This window comes from Amblyraja radiata, chromosome 26 (assembly GCF_010909765.2).
Source record: "Amblyraja radiata isolate CabotCenter1 chromosome 26, sAmbRad1.1.pri, whole genome shotgun sequence".
NCBI lineage: Eukaryota > Metazoa > Chordata > Chondrichthyes > Rajiformes > Rajidae > Amblyraja > Amblyraja radiata.
The window spans coordinates 17,202,332-17,219,494 of NC_045981.1; the positions used below are offsets into that span (position 1 = coordinate 17,202,332).

Sequence of the window (17,163 nt, forward strand, 5' to 3'; positions counted from 1 at the left end):
CCTCCTCATCTCTCCCCCCACCCTCATCTATTCATCGTGCACTGATCTCCCTATCCACCTCGCCTTGATTCTCCTGCCGCTCCCCATCAATCCTACATTGGTCCCCCAATTCATCCTGTACTGACCCCCCTTCCCATCCATCCTGCACTGCCCCACCCCTTCATCCTGCACAGATCCCCCCGCGCTCAGCCCTCACAATTTTGCCTACTTCAACCAACATGCACTAATTCCCCTGCCTCCATTCATTCCGCACCGATTGCCTTCTCAACACCCCCCCCCCCCCCCCCCCCCCCACCGCCATTTATCCATCCTGCACTGATTCACCCCCACCCCCTCCTGACCCTATTGTGCTGGAAATGTCTTCAGAGCGAACATTGACTATGTTTGATAACGGAATACAATCAAATATGTTTTAATTCCCAATGTTATTATTTGTTTTAATCCATAAAGATGGATTAATTAAATTGTGAACACGTGAAACATTAAAACCGCAGTGTTCGATTGTCACTGCTACCATTGACACGTTATTACAGAATTCATTTTAACGGCAAATCAATGCTCTTAATATGGAGTATCAGTACTGTTATTTTGATGTGCAACATTCACAACTATACGTTGGATTTATCCAGGTTTTACTTCTACGGCCGGTCATATACATCACAAATTTGGTCAGGAAATATTTCAGTTGAAATTTTAACGTTAATTCTGAAGTGGGAATGATGGAAAAAGCGTTTATCAACAATTTTTTTTTAATTTGGTGCTTACAAACTGGGTATCTTCATTGCTGTTCACAACACATACATCTAATCTGAATGCCCCGTAATGTGGTGTCTTGACACCTTTAAATATATTATCAAAAGAACATTTGCTGCATTTATGTCCTTTGGCCATCTCTTGTTAGTTAGTGTAATGTTTAACCTGTCATATGAGTATAGTCAGTTTTAACAGCTATTATCATAAAATGCCTTTAGAAATTTCCTTGCAACCTGTATAATTTGTTGTGGATAAATTACGTGGGAAGCGAGAGTGTTTCTGTACCAATAGCAATAACGACCCATGCTATTGCCATGTCATGATAATTTTCGGTCCTTCACAGAAAACATGCTTGCATCAATCTCTAGTGTGCATGGTTAAGCATATATGTTATAATCCAGGATTTATTGACACAAGTTGATCATACGCTGAATAATCCAACCACATTTTTGTTTGGAAGTGGAAAGAAATAATAGAAATTGCATTAATTGCAATGTGTAAAAAGAGTTGAGATACTGTATTATAATTTTGCTGCATGTCATTGTGGTATATATCATGTCTTGATTGGTGAATATGTTTAGTTTGTGACTTTATTTGAAGCAGAAATAATATGTGAATGCTTCATTGAGCATAATTCCGACTGGTAACTACGCACTTCATCCGAGCACATTATCGCACGCGTCATGCAAGCCGTCTTAAATGACCACCTAAACTGTCATTTGGCAACATAAAAAGCTGCCAGTGTTGCCCGGCTGGCAACAGGGAAAAAAAGTTAAGCGAGAGCCCTGTCTAATTATGTAATTACTAGACTAAGTGGGACCCGTTGGGTCCCATGTTCACACGGGAGGGCTGGTCCCCCGACGCAATATTCCACCTCTCCACCAATTCCAATATTGGTGGCCAGTGGGGGGGCTTTCTGGAGCGCTGGTTTGGGTTCTTGGGGTGGCAGCTCAGTCCATCAAGCCTGATGTGCTGGCAGCTCACTCATGGCTGGTGGGCTGGCAGTTGACTCATGGCTATTCCTTGAAATTCCATTTCAAGCAGGGTGCAAGACCACCAAATTCAAATCCATTTTCCTCCCATTTCAAGCAGGGTGCAAGGCCACCAAATTCAAGTGCAGTTTCTTACCACTTCGAGCAGGGTTCAAGGCCACCAAATTCAATTGCAGTTTCCTACCACTTCAAGCAGGGTGCAAGGCCACCGAATTCAAGCGCAGTTTCCTACCACTTCAAGCAGGGTGCAAGGCCACCGAATTTCCAGTGCAGTTTCCAACCACTTCAAGCAGGGTGCAAGGCCACCGAATTCAAGTGCAGTTTCATACCACTTCAAGCAGGGTGCAAGGCCACCAAATTCAAGTGCAGTTTCATACCATTTCAAGCAGGGTGCAAGGCCACCAAATTCAAATGCAGCTTCATACCATTTCATGCAGGGTGCAACGCCACCACATTCAAATGCAGTTTCATACCATTTCATGCACAGTGCAAGGCCACCACATTCAAATGCAGTTTCATACCATTTCAAGCAGGGTGAAACCACCATAAAACCACCATAAAACCACACAAAACACCAAACTCACAGTTCAGTAGACATTCAGTGTGTTCAGTTGATTCACAGCTCAGAGAGAGTCGTGACCTCTCCCTCCCCCATCATGCAGAGACTGAACCACACCCACACTTCCGGGTTTTATAACCCCTCCCACCGGAAAAGGTGTGGCCTTCATGGCATGATTGACAGGAGACAGATTCTCAACATTTTTTAAACACTAATAACATTTTTATTTTTCATTGATGGGAAGAATCCTCTGCACCTGCTGAGCGGAGGGGGACTGAGTAAGATGGCCAAAAATCACAGCCGTAAGTGGTAGCGTTTTATCTAAAATCAATATACAGTGCAAACAGGAAGTTACCCAAAGCACCCAAACCACCATTTGCAGGAGTGCCTTTTAACTTCAAGCCAAAACACCCAAACCACCATTTGCAGGAGTGCCTTTTAACTTCAAGCCAAAGCACCCAAACCACCATTTGCAGAAGTGCCTTTTAACTTCACCAAAGCACCCAAACCACCATTTGCAGGAGTGCCTTTTAACTTCACCAAAGCACCCAAACCACCATTTGCAGGAGTGCCTTTTAACTTCAACCCAAACCACCCAAACCACCATTTGCAGGAGTGCCTTTTAACTTCAACCCAAACCACCATTTGCAGTAGTGCCTTTTTACTTCAACCCAAACCCTCCACACAACCATTTGCAGGCAGCGCCTTTTTACTTCAAACCAACCATATTTTCATTTTCAAACCACATTGAGGGGACTCACAGTTGAGTAGACATGTGTTCAGTGTTATTCAGAGCTCAGAGAGACGTGACCCTCTGGCTTCCCCCATCTTGCAGAGACTGAGTGAGGCACACCACTTCCTGGTTTTATAGTCCCTCCCCCTCCCTCCAGCAGGGGCAGCAGAGAGAATGGTGGATTTTTTATAAACATTAATATCTCTCTGATTTGTCATTGATGGGAAAAATCCTCTGGTCCAGGAAAGCGGACGTGGGCTCTGAGCAAGGTGGCCAAAAATGACGGCCGTAGGTGGCAGCGTTCTCTCGGAAATTGCGCCACAGTGGGCCAAAAGCGGTCAAGATCAGACTTTTAGTAATATAGTTAGGAAACAGCTATTTCGTATAATCATCACTTCATCAGGTTCTTGTGCCGACTTGCACAAACTTAAATCAGCCTCAGCAGTGGAACACTACAGACCACCTATTGCACTACCATGGACTTGTTTTTTAATTGTGCTCTGACTAATGTCTTGTTTTTTCGCATTCTTTTTTCTTTTCACTGTTTTGTACAACTTATGTTTGAGAGTGTAGAAAGGAACTGCAGATGCTGGTTCATACCGAAGATAGACACAAAGTGCTGGAGTACCTCGGCAGGTCAGGCAACAACTTCAATGTTTGTGTGGGTTTTCTGAGTCAATATACAAACATGAAAACATAAGCTAAACATAAATCACCAACGTTACAGGTTGCCTGTGATGCTGCAGGCATGATTTCGATTGTACCTGCATCTCACTGTACTTGTGGATATGACAATAAACTCAACTCGACTTGTAAATATAGTTCCACGCTCCAATCAATGCAACAAAAAAGAACATTTCTACATGATTCAATAATAAGTTCATTTTTCTGAAGTTAAGGAACACTTACTTAATTTTCTTAATGTTCTTTTCACAGAGACGAATGACAATTACAATGGGATAGATCTCAACCTTATGTAACCGTTTCACACAATCCAACCCGAGTTCCATGAGGCAGTGAACATTCTGCAATTAAACACCATAGAATTTATTAGTTTAGTTTAGTTTTAGAGATACAGCGCGGAAACAGGCCCTTCAGCCTGCTGAGTCAATGCTGACCAGCGATCGCCGTACACTAGCGCTAATGACAATCTATAATTTCTATCAAAACCAATTAACCTACAAACTTACACATCTTTAGAGTGTGGGAAGAAACCGGGGCACCCGGAGAAAGCTCACGCGGTCACAGGGAGAACGTACAAACTCCGTACAGACAGCACCCATAGCAAGGATCGAACCCGGGCACTGTAAGGCAGCAGCTCTACTGCTGCATCTCTGTGGCACTCCGAACATTATTTTTTTAACATTTTATCATGAATTTATCATCTGTAAATTGAAAGTACCACTGTGATATATAGAATATGCTGAATCATGTTGATATTGATGTGGCTGCTTCAGATTCAAAACAAATTAATTCAAATTGCAGTTGGTCCAATGGAAAATAATGATTAGAATCAATGGGAACATACCCAACTATTAAGGTGATTAAGGCAGTTAGTGGCAGAGACATACTGACTTGGAAGATTGCAGACAATAGTTTAATTCTGTTTTTATCTAAAAGGCAATTGTAGGATGTAATAACAAGGAACTGCAGATGCTGGTTTATCCCAAAGAAAGACAAAGTTCTGCAGTAATTCAACGGGTCAGGCAGCACCACTGGAGAGCATAGATAGGTGTGTTCCCCTGTAAACTGTCTGAAGAAGGGTTCCAACCCGGAATGTTGCCTTTCCATGTACTCTAGTGTTGCTGCCAGACTCGCTGAGTTACTCCAGCATTTTGTGGCTTTGTTAGGCAGTTGTGGGACTTGTTACTGGAAATTCTCCCAAATCTCTTGGCTTACAATAATAAATGGTCAGGATATCCATCTCTAGATATATAGAGATTAGTTGTAAATATCTGCTCGTTGGGCTCAGTTTGGCTCTGAAATGCCCCAAGATTAAATGATCTGCCAATGTTCACTGTTTCAGCTCATAACTGAAGAATCGACTCTTTTGTGGTTTTGGACAGCACCAATGAAAAGTGCTTCAATAAAAAAGATTTACGGCTATCAGGATAGGAAGTTTCACGAGAGATGAAATAGAAAAAGGAAACTTGAATGAAAAATCAAGATTGTGAGAATGAAAATAAAGTTAGGAAAACAGCTTTCTCCATTAATGCGTAGTTAAACCCAAAGATTATAGAGGATCTTTGGTTAAACCTACTGCCTTTTATTACACTGAAATTCAAAATGGGAAGGTTCCAGCTTTATCCCAAGTCATTCCAAAATCAATTAATTTCAATTATGCTTCAGTTGGGATGAATGCCTTTGTGTCAGGAAGGGAAACATCAAGTACGCTTTCCATTCCAATTAATTATGTGTAAAACTTCCGTTGTATTTTCATATTCTGAATGTGGGCTTGAAGTTAAATAAAATTGTTCTAACATTTTTTTCCTGATTGATTGAGTGGATGGAAAGGGTGCCAGTTCTATAGCCTATGGAAGTACGGTGTTGAGGGGTAAAATGGACATTGCTTACCATGCTGTTTCACATGCTTAAAAAAACATGTACTGTATATATAAAGTATGTGAATGTGCTAATGCAGAATGTATGCATTACTACTACGTCTTTTTCTTACAGACTCAAGATCCAGATAAAAAACATCACATAGAATAAATTGCATACAAAAGCACAATAAATTACATACAAAAGCACAATACATGGTTTAAGATCAAGAATAAAAAAATTAGGGTCCTACAACAAGACAACTATACCAATGACTCCACAGCTAGGATTAGTAGCGTGTAGAGCTAAACCTTATGTTTGATCAGGCCAAGATGATTTCATTTTCAGAGTCATTAATCCGGCAAATAAATTTATACATAAGATATCTTCAGAGTTTGTAAAGTGCAGGTAGTTTCTATGCTGGAATAGATGGGTGGCACAGTTGTGCAGCGGTAGAGTTGCTGCCTTACAGTGCTAGAGACCCAGGCTTGATCCTGACTATGAGAGCTGTCTGTGTGGACTTTGCACGTTCTCCCTATGACAATGTGGGTTTTCTCTGGATGCTCTGGTTTTCTCCCACATCCCAAAGATGTGCAGATTTGTAGGTTAATTGGCTTCTGTAAATTGATGCTAATATGCAAGATGCAAAACTGGGATAACGTAGAACTAGCTAACGAAGAAAGAATGCCAAAGCCCAAATTAGGGACAACAATCTGCACAAAGGATGTAATGTTACCTTGGCAACTATGGCCTCTACTCCTTCCCTTGTGTAACAGGAGCGAAGTGAATGTTGTGCTTGTTGAACTCCCAAAATGTCTCCTTTTTTGTTTTTCTCTGCATATTCGGTATTGTTCAAGCACTCTTAAAACAAAATAAAGATTATGATTTCTTATTCTGAGCAAGTAAAAAAAAAAACAAATTAAAGAATTCTCAGCATACTAATCTATTTTATAGATAAACATTGTAATAACTTGATTTTTGAGACCTGCAAATGTAATATGCAATTTCATTTAGGTTAAGTACTACAGGCATATAGATTTGCTATTACTGTAAACTTATGTTTATCAGTATATAGAATCTTAGAGCGACAGAAATCTATTTCAACCCACTATCATGCCAGGCTGCTTGAGGTTGTCAAACCAATATCCAGAGTCAAATTACCACCATCAATTGCCAACATCAATTTAAATAAAACCTAAACATATAAATGAATTAATTTCAAAAATATTTAGCTGGAACATTTAAGCTATATTATTTTTCTGTTGCTCATTTTCATCGAAATAATATGTTCCTCTTGAAAACATCTTACCAGATTTACACTTTTCATACTCCTTTAGATCTTTCAGTTTTTCAAGCACAACTTTTCCAATTCGTGTTGGTGCTATTATCACTGGTCTCAGAGACGGTGGGTGGCAAGGCCTGACCAGTGAATAAGGCATTAAAGTAAAGCAATTCCCAACTGGCTGGTCGTCTAAAACAAATTAATGTAACAACGTTAAAACAAAGACGCAATAATAACGTGACCGTTTTGCAAGAAAATCCAAAATATAAATAACAAAGCTAATGTGACATGAAATCATAACTCTGGTATCCATAAGAATTAAGACATAGGAGCAATATTCGGCCATTGTTAGGCCTACTCCGCATCAAGCCAGTACCAACAATATGAAACAACATTGATTAATATATAATTCCTGGACTGGACCTTTTAAAATTATTCACCAAATTAACTGCAACCAAACATTTTTTTAAACACTGCTCATTTTATTTGTTACAACTATCAAAAAAGACAGGCAAATTCCCCAATTAACATTTATTTTGCTTCTACCACAGAGAAAGAGAAGAAGACAAGTGAACTTGGGAAAGTTAATAGAGATGTCTTGAAGATTGTACGTTTTACTGTTGAGAAGGTGCTGAATGTCCTAAAAGATGTAGGCCCTGATCAGATATTAACATCGTGAGAGAAGAAATTGTAGGAGTTCTGGCAGAGATATGTGCATCATTAGTAGACATGGATGAGGTGCAGTAGACTAAAAGGTCAGTGTGAGGTGTTGCAATTTGGGATGTCACACCAGAGCAGGACCTTCACAGTGAATGGTAGGGGCCTGGGGACTGTAGTAAAGCACACAGTATTGTGGTCAGTTTTGGTCAGCCTGATCTAGGAAAGATGTTAGTAAGTTGGAAAAAACTACAGAGGATTTACGAAAACGTTGCTAGGGCTTAATGGCCCGAGCTAGGACTTTATTCCTTTGACTGTAGGAGGCTGAGGGGTGATATTTTTGAGGTGTGTAAAATCCATGAGGGGACTAGATGGGGTAAATGCACCAAGAGACTTTTACCAAGTGTATGGGAATCAAAAACTAGAGGTTTACTTGAGAAGGGAAACGTTTAATAAGAACCTTAGGATAAAGGGGAGGCCATTTAAGACTGAGGTGTGAAAAAACCTTTTCACTGAGACAGTTGTGAATTTGTAGAATTCCCTGCCACAGAGGGCAGTGGAGGCCAAATGACTGGATGGATTTAAGAGAGGGTTAGATAGAGCTCTAGGGGCTAGTGGAATCAAGGGATATGGGGCGAAGGCAGGCACGGGTTAATGATTGGGAACGATCAGCCATGATCACAATGATTGGCGGTGCTGGCTCGAAGGGCCAAATGGCCTCCTGCACCTATTTTCTATGTTTCTAACCTGAGGGGCAATGTTTTCATACAGAGGGTGGTGTGTACATGGAACAAGCATTGAGAGGAAGTAGTTGAGGCAGTACAATAACAACATTTAAAGACCTTTGGACATGTATATGGATAGGAAAGGCTTAGAAGGATATGGACTAAACACAGGCAAATAGGACTAGCTTTGATGGGGCTTCGTGATCGGCATGGATGACTTGGGCTGAAGGGCCTGTTTCCGTGCTCTATGACTATGACTCTGATTGAGATTTAAACGGAAGTGAAATATCATTCCCAAAAGTGACAAGAATTAATCTTGTATTAGAAATTATTTTACTGCATGATTAATTTACAATTGTAATGATGACTACTTGAAGTCAATATAAATTATAGCACCAATTGTCATAATAGATGTTTAGAATTCAAAACATGCGTCTTGCCTTGCTCTTTGTCGGGATCAATGGTGCCGGACTCAAATGATAACCATAGTGGATTTCTTTTACTTTTATCAGTACTGACAATTCGCACAAGTTTATTTTGACTTGGGGAAGAAGACTTCCGATTTTGCTGGAAAATCAAGCACAGTACAGAGAATGAGTGATGAAGAGTCTCAACCTGAAACGTCACCTATTCCTCTGAAGAGATGCATCCTGATCCACTGAGTTACTCCAGCATTTTTTATCTATCTTCAATCCCTAGAACGTTAACTCCAATGTTACAGATACGTTTTTTCCTTAGTTCCAAAAATAAATATAATTGAGATGTCTTCAACAGAGATATTTAGTTTGTAATCCAGGCATTTGGAAGTTAGATTAAATGTGATTATACAAATATCATGGATTTTGTTATTAATGCACTAATTCTGGGATAAATTGATTTAATCAAAATTACTCCATGTCACAATTTCTCTATACCAGTATTCTTGGGTTTTACCTACCACATATGAAAGCTTGAATCAATAAATTGAGCACATATGCATTGTGCGATGCTGCATTTTTAAATGTAGCTGTGGAAATAGACTGTTGAAATCCAGCATTGTTACTCAGTTAGCTTTATTCAGTCCATATCCTGGACATTAATTAGGAAGTTGAGTCTCAGTATTACTAACATGGCATACAGACAAATCAAAAAATATCAGAAGAATAAATGTCGTTTTCTGTTGTGCAAATTATTAATTGTTCTTTCACCTCCTTCACCTTACAAATGATAAAATTATACCTCTCCTTATTTGTGAGAGGCTCCTAAAATATAACAGATTGGGAAATAATACTTCACCTTATTAAAGGAAGGAATTTGTCGAGTCATGTTCTGAATTGTGCCGATCAACAGCTGTTGTGCCCTGAACAGAAACAAGTCACAGTTAGTATTTTTAACTAAATATATTTATTTATATACAGGAAGCTTGGATTATATCCCCATGCATAGCCAAGACCAATTGCAGAATTACTGACATAAATAACTCAACATACCTCAGGAAAAAAATCTGAGTCTGAAGAATGGTTCCGACCCAAAACGTCATCTATTCTTTTTCTCCAGAGATGCTGCCTGACTCTCTGAGTTACTCCAGCACATTGTGTCCATCTTCTGTTTTTCAGTCTTGTGGGTCCCCTTAGCCTGGTGCTAACCAATATAATAATGATAGCAAGTCTGGTGAGTGGCTGGGAAGGAACTTAGAATCCAGCCTTTTTGAACAGAGACCTGATACAACAGAATCTGCAATTTCTGCAAAATTGCAATTCAGGTGGGGCTTTATAATCTTCACTAAATTCAGGAATTATTCAGGAGTGATAGAGTCATAGAGCACAGAAACAGACGCTTTGGCCCAACTCATCCATGCTGACCAATGTGTCCCACCAAGCTAGTTTCATTTGGAACATACCCATATGTTGCCAACCCAACTGGACTAAGACAAAAGAGGAACCAGTGAGGAAAAACACCTTGTAGTGGCCTGGATGAGGTCTGGAAAAGGCCACATGCCAGGCAGGTTCAGAAGTCGTTTTTATGAATCATGGCAAACAGAACGCCTGCGAGCAGGACCCGGGAAACCCCGTGGGAAGACAATCGTCCCTGTCCCTCAAGAGCCGAGGGGGGTGACCAAAGGAGTGGCCTAACCCCCAGGGACCTCCCCTGACCCCCCCCCCCCCCCAAGAACCAGAGGCACGAAACGGACAGGAGGGCGCACCATGCCCGGCACAGGAACGGGCAACCGACCAACAGGTGCGGGGGATGGAGTAGCCACTGGAGGAGGGCACCCTTGCTTACGGGGCCGCGCTACCAGCACCGGCCAATCAATGTCAATATGTGCCGCCTTCAGCCGTGCAACCGAAACAGTCTCATGCCGACCCCCCATGTCCAGGACGAAAGTGAACGAGCCATGTTCCAGGACCTGGAAGGGACCCTCGTACGGCCGCTGGAGGGGTGCCCGATGAGCATCCCTACGCAGGAAGACGAACTGGCAGTCCTCCAGAGCAGAGGGAACGTGCCGACAGAAGGACCCATGACGAGGCGTTGGCACCGGCGCCAGCTTGCCCACCATCTGCCGAAGACGTTGTAGCGTGTCCAAAAGCTGCTCCACCTGGCCCCGTGCCGGTGGGATGAACTCCCCGGGCACCGTCAACGGGGACCCATACACCAACTCGGCGGAGGAGGAGGCCAAGTCCTCCTTGGGTGCGGTGCGGATTCCCAGCAAAACCCATGGCAGAGCGTCCACCCAGTCCGGATCACATGAACTGAGGCCCCCAGTAGGATGTTATGTCCAGCGGCACCCCGAACCGGGCGATCCAGTACGCCACCAAGGCCCGAGCACAAGTGTAAGTTGAGGAATCAGCCAGCGGAATGGCTTCAGGCCACCGCGTGAAGCGGTCCACCACGGTGAAGAAATTGATCATGCCCCGGGACGGCGGCAGCGGCTCCACAATGTCCACGTGAATGTGGTCGAACCGCTGCCGAGGGATGGCGAAGTCCTGCAGCAGCGCACGCACGTGTCTCTGCACCTTGGCGCTGGCACGGGCTGCAGGTGCGCGCCCAATGTCCAACCTCCTTGCGCAGGCCGTGCACATGAAGCAGGAGGCAATAAGGGCCGTTGTCGCCCGGATGGAGGGATGAGCAAGTCCGTGGAGCGCCTCAAACACCCTGCGCCGCCAGGCGATGGGGACGATGCGTCGCGGAAATCCAGTGGAGACTCGCACAGCAGCGTTGTGCCCCCAGGACCACAGACAACGTCCTCCAATTGCAAGCCCGATACCGCCGTGCGATAGGCGGCCATTTCCTCATCGACCAGCTGAGCGGCTGCCAGGGCAGAATAATTAATATTCCTCAGCGACTTGGAGAACGGCGTGAAAGGCAGGTCACGATAAGGCGTCGGCCACCCTGTTATACTTGCTCTCGACGAAACGGATGGAGGTGGTGTACTCGGACACGTACGCCAACTGCCTCTGCTGCCGCGCAGACCACGGGTCTGAAACCTTGGCAAATGCGAAAGTTAGCGGCTTGTGATCCGTGAAGGCAGTAAAAGGCCTCCCCTCCAAGAAGTAGCGAAAGACGGCCCGGGCTTGAGAGCAGCCGGTCCCTGTCCCGCCCCATCGGGTGACCGGGGGGCTCAAACGTGTGGAGTACTGGTGGCTCAGCCGGAAGTACTCATCGGACCAAGGCGCCGTAATCCATCCCGGGAGCCGGTCCCACACAATTTGAGCCGCCTTTCCTCGACACCCTTCGTCTCCCTCCGAGACGCAGGGAGGCGTGTCCTGTACAGGCTCCTCCTCCACACCCTGCACTTCCTCGCCCTGGTCCACCGTCCGGACACCGTGGCGGTCGGTGTTCCCTTCCGGTCGCGAGGGGGGCCCCCGGTGGGGGTCCCTCTATGCAGGGATTCTCCCCCTCTACATTGGGGACCTGGGGTGGAGGGTATTGCACCGAGGTGTTCCCTGCAACCTGTTTCTCTCGCGGTTCAGACTCGCCAGCCGCCTGCCACTTTTGCGGGCTGGAAGAGTCTGTGTACCACGTGTACATGGAGTGCGTGAGGCTGCAGCCACTGTTTGAATATCTAAAGAACTTTAGAAGTCGTTTTTATGAATCATGGCAAACACAGAACACCCGCGAGCAGGACCCGGGAAACCCCCTGGGCAGCCAATCGTCCCTGTCCCTCAAGAGCCGATGGGGATGACCCAAGGAGTGGCCTAATCCCCAGGGACCGCCACAACCTTCTTTATCTTACCTTCCACCCTTGGTCAGCTTTCTCGTCAAAGCATCTCAAGCCAAAGATTCGACACTTACCTTCAAACACCTTGATACAAAATGGTCACTCCAAAATGGCAGCTCTGCTAGTGCCTGTCTTCCTATTATACACCACTAGGAGCAGTCACGCCTAGCACTAATCACTGCTTTATAAACCACCCGCATTGTTCCTTCTCTCAGTTCATTGTTCCAACTCACAAGTGATATTGATCTGGCTTCCTGCTACCAGCTGTTTGTTAAATTTCCTGTGCTGCTCCTCCTCTCAGCTGTTCACTCCCAAGTGAATTGTCAATCAAAGGAGAAAAGTAAAAGTATTAGTTTAGTTTAGAGATGCAGCGCAGGAATAGGCCCTTCAGTCCACCATGTCTGCACCGACCAGTGATCCCCGTACACTAGCACTATCCTACACACTAGGGACAATTTACAATGTTACCGAAACCAATTAACCTACAAACCTGTACGTCTTTGGAGTGTGGGAGGAAATCGGACTACCCGGGGAAAACCCACGCGGTCACGGGGAGAACGTACAAACTCCATACAGACAGCGCCCGTAATCAGGATTGAACCTGAATCTCTGGAGCTGTAAGACAGCAACACCACTGCTCAGCTACAGTGCCGGCCTATTACTTAAAATAATAATGCATGGACTCATAGTTTCATGGATTTAGTCATTCATTTTATCCAGGGAAATGGAAGAATTAATTTGAAAAATAAGCCTTTGTTAAGCACTTTTCACAACTAAATAAAACGTTCGTATGGCCATTGTCTGATTGGATGCTGATACAAGGCAAAAAGGAAATAAATACCTGGAGAATAGAATCAAAATAAATGTAAGAAAATTCTTTTTTTGATCTTCCCTGTGCTTAAAGATTCCTATCAAGAAGTATTCAAAGGACAGATTCATATATTTCTTGCAGCAAAGTGAATGAAATAGCCCAAATGTAGGCAGCTTAAAGAGAGATAAATGGCACGAAAACAGGCCCTTCGGCCCAACTTGTCCATGCTGATCACAATGCCCCATCTAAGCTTGTCTCACTTGCCCACATTTGGCCCATATCCCACTCAACTTTATGGAACATCAACACACAGACCCATTGAGATCTTGCTTCAATTCCACTGCCATGTGAACACAGGCGGGAGGTGTTTAAGAGACCTTGATTCAATGTCCTTTCTCATAGGAGATTAAATCCCAATGTATAACAATCACAGGCTATAGCTGCTCACTCTCTAACCATTAACAAGGAAGGCCCCAAAATTAACATGCATTATGTGTTTAAAAGTGATGTTCAGCATTTCTGCGTGTTGCCATAATTGCTGCACTGCTCTCATTATAAATATGATTTGGATCACAAAGGCAGAGTGCTCAGGACTGAGGGGATCACCGATCTAACATTCTTACCGGTAGTAGTTTGGAATAGAACCACCATCCACGTCAATCATCGTGTGTGGATTAACTCTGAAAGTCTTCCATTCACTCGTGCCCCTGTGCATGGTGTCAGTGACGTGCAAGATTTCATTGCATTGGACGATAAATCCACCCAGGGCACCACTGTCTTTGTCAAATGTTACGTTGATTCGGATGTAGAATGAATCCCCTGAGGTAATGATCTTTTTTTCAATGTTTTCCACTAATTTTTGATAAGCTAATTAAGCAAAACACAACACAATATCAATTTTGGGTTAGTTTACCTTCTGGAATCTTAAATTCTAATTTACAAAATCAGAAGAGGTTTAATATTTTAATAAAATTAAATTGTGATGCATCAGGCAAGATTTGATGGAGAAAAAAATATTTCATACTGATGGTAAAGTACCTAAGCCAAGCATAAACAACGGAAGCTTCTGGAAAACTTAAGATAAATAGAGTAAATAATTTGATGAGTGTAAGATCCGCAAACCTTTGATATTTAGCTCATACATATGGAATTTACTGCCCAAGTACTGGAATTTAGTTTAAACATAGACATAGAAACATAGAAAATAGGTGCAGGAGTAGGCCATTCAGCCCTTCGAGCCTGCACCGCCATTCAATATGATCATGGCTGATCATCCACTCAGTATCCTGTACCTGCCTTCTCTCCATACCCCCTGATCCCTTTAGCCACAAGGGCCACATCTAACTCCCTCTTAAATATAGCCAATGAACTGGCCTCAACTACCTTCTGTGGCAGTGAATTCCAGAGATTCACCACTCTCTGTGTGATAAATGTTTTTCTCATCTCGGTAATAAAAGATTTCCCCCTTATCCTTAAACTGTGACCCCTTGTTCTGGACTTCCCCAACATCGGGAATAATCTTCCTGCATCTAGCCTGTCCAACCCCTTAAGAATTTTGTAAGTTTCTATAAGATCCCCCCTCAATCTTCTAAATTAAAAGTTCATGACAGCCATAAAAAAATTAGTTTCGAAATGGAAAGAATTTCTTGCCCTAACAAGTCACTTAGTTGAACCAGCTAGACCAATAAATATGGTCAAAGCATCTATTTGTTCCTGTTTTAATTCCATAAGTCTATACATGTACACTCTAAGATGAAGAAATAAAGAACTGCAGATGCTGGTTATTATAAAAAAGGACATAATGTGCTGGAATAACATTGCTGCCTGACCTGCTCAGTTACTCCAGCACTTTGTGTCCTTTTGTTTACACACTAATATGGGTTTGATTTAGCTAGTGTTTTGAAGAAATATTTGTGACTAAGTTAAATAAAAACCTTAAAAATAGTTCAGAAAGAAATACAGTAATTTTAAAGTGTGTGGAACTAATATGGAATGTTAGTCACTCCTTCAAGTATATCTCTGCTCCAGAGCCATTCAAACTTCTATAGTAAACATGTAACTTATATATGTGTAGGAAGGAACTACAGATGCTGGTTTACACGGCAGATAGACACAAAATGCTGGTGTAGGACAGACAGCATCTCTGGAGAGAAGGAATGGGTGACATTTTCAGTCGAGACCCTTCTTCGAACATATAATTTGATTGAGTAACTTTTGATTAAGAATAAGTAAACGCAAGTTCCTATTTTTCCAACAATATACCTGCTCAATTATTTTCCTACGGCCATTCCCTTTCACATAACTTCTTTTAACTGTCAAACTACTCAAAACTGGAAACAATATTTCAAAGAATGACAACAATAAATGGAAAACATTGGGCTGAATTATTCCAGAGGAAACCATTGGCCTTCAACGATTCACAATGTGAACATCTCAGCCTAAAAGGGTACGTTCATTCCGCCAAAGCTGTCGTATGATTGGGATTCATACGACATAAGATTCATTCTTCCTGGTTGGGATTAGGAAGAGACTGGTCAATTCACTTATTTCTTGTTCCAAATTTAAAATAAATCTATTTTTTTAAATAAATGCTTAATAGTTTTGTATTACTTTGTGCAAGACCATTTAGCTACTCTTACCAAGCCTCACTGACTCCTGTCAAGGATCTGGCTCCTGTCAGTGGATATCAGGGGATTCTAACAGTGACCCCACACTCCTCCTCAATTGAATACTTGAAAACGTTACTTTATTGTCACATGTGACAAGTCACATTGAAATTTTTTGCTTGCATACACAAGGTATGCAAATAGTCTCCACATAAATTGCACTGACTACATTTTCAAACTGATATAACAAACTCACAATGGCAACACAAAATAAAATCTATCTGTAATCTACATATCTGATATTTAAAATCAATCCAGCCACTCCTCTTTATTTTTATCTGAGTAATTTTAAAATGTTATTAGTTTAATCTTTTTGGAAATCACTAATGGGCTACAAGGTTATTTTTAATTTTGTTTAATTTAGAGATACAGCATGTAAACAGGCCTTCCGACCCACAGAGTCCAGACTGACCTTTGATCACCCGTTCACACTAGTTCTACGTTATCCCAATTCTTCATCCACTCCCTACACACCAGGGGCAATTTACAGCAGCCAATTAACCTACAAACACACATGTCTTTGGGATGTGGGAGGAAATTGGAGCACCAGTGGCACCCAGTGGAGCTTCCCGGTCACAGGGAGAATGTTGCAAATCCCAAACAGACAGCACCCGATGTCAGGATTGTACCCCGGTCTCTGGCGCTGTGAGGCAGCAGCTCTACCAGCTGCGCCACTGTGCTGACAATATTGGAACATACTGGCTCTTTAGGATGAATGATGTAATATTGTTTTGTTTGTTCTGTAGCTTACCTTCACTATTGCATCTAATGGCCAAGCTGCACGTTCCTTTAACTTGTTTCAAGGTCCAAATAGCCTCCTCTAAACTGACATCCTCCAGTATGGTCTTTGTTTGCTCCCTGCCATTGAATTCCACCTGCAGGTTACATTATATTATTGGTCTAGAAACAAAGTTCATGTCTTTACAGCTTTTGCACTTAATTAATACATTTGTACACCTGATCATATATTTTTTAAAAACGCAAATAAGAGAATCTGAAAATAGAAGAACAAAATACTTCTTGCTGAAATGTAATAGTAAAATAGTCGTATTGTGATGAAGTTAGACAAAGTGCAGGAGTAACGCAATGGGTCAGACAGCATCGCTGGGGAAAAGGGATGGGTGACGATTTAGGTCGGGACCCTTCTACAGCCCTTTGTTTCTACATATTGTAATGAAGTGTTTGGAGCCCAAATTGAGATATTAATACCAAGGTTGTGGTTGCCAGAATCTGAGGATATGCTTCC

General features: G+C 42.6%; 1 protein-coding gene across 2 annotated transcripts in view; it reads right to left on the reverse strand.

Moving 5' to 3' along the window:
• The window catches only part of card14 (caspase recruitment domain family member 14), a 61,489-nt gene that overhangs the window by 5,904 nt on the left and 38,422 nt on the right, over window positions 1–17,163 (reverse strand). For both annotated transcript variants that reach the window (XM_033044342.1, XM_033044341.1), the window contains exons 14-20: window positions 16,669–16,792; window positions 13,875–14,118; window positions 9,518–9,581; window positions 8,683–8,809; window positions 6,888–7,049; window positions 6,315–6,439; window positions 3,947–4,062 (exon numbers count right to left, since the gene is read on the reverse strand). In XM_033044342.1, the coding sequence (XP_032900233.1) occupies window positions 3,947–4,062; window positions 6,315–6,439; window positions 6,888–7,049; window positions 8,683–8,809; window positions 9,518–9,581; window positions 13,875–14,118; window positions 16,669–16,792 (962 nt within the window). The remainder of the gene's footprint in view (window positions 1–3,946; window positions 4,063–6,314; window positions 6,440–6,887; window positions 7,050–8,682; window positions 8,810–9,517; window positions 9,582–13,874; window positions 14,119–16,668; window positions 16,793–17,163) is intronic.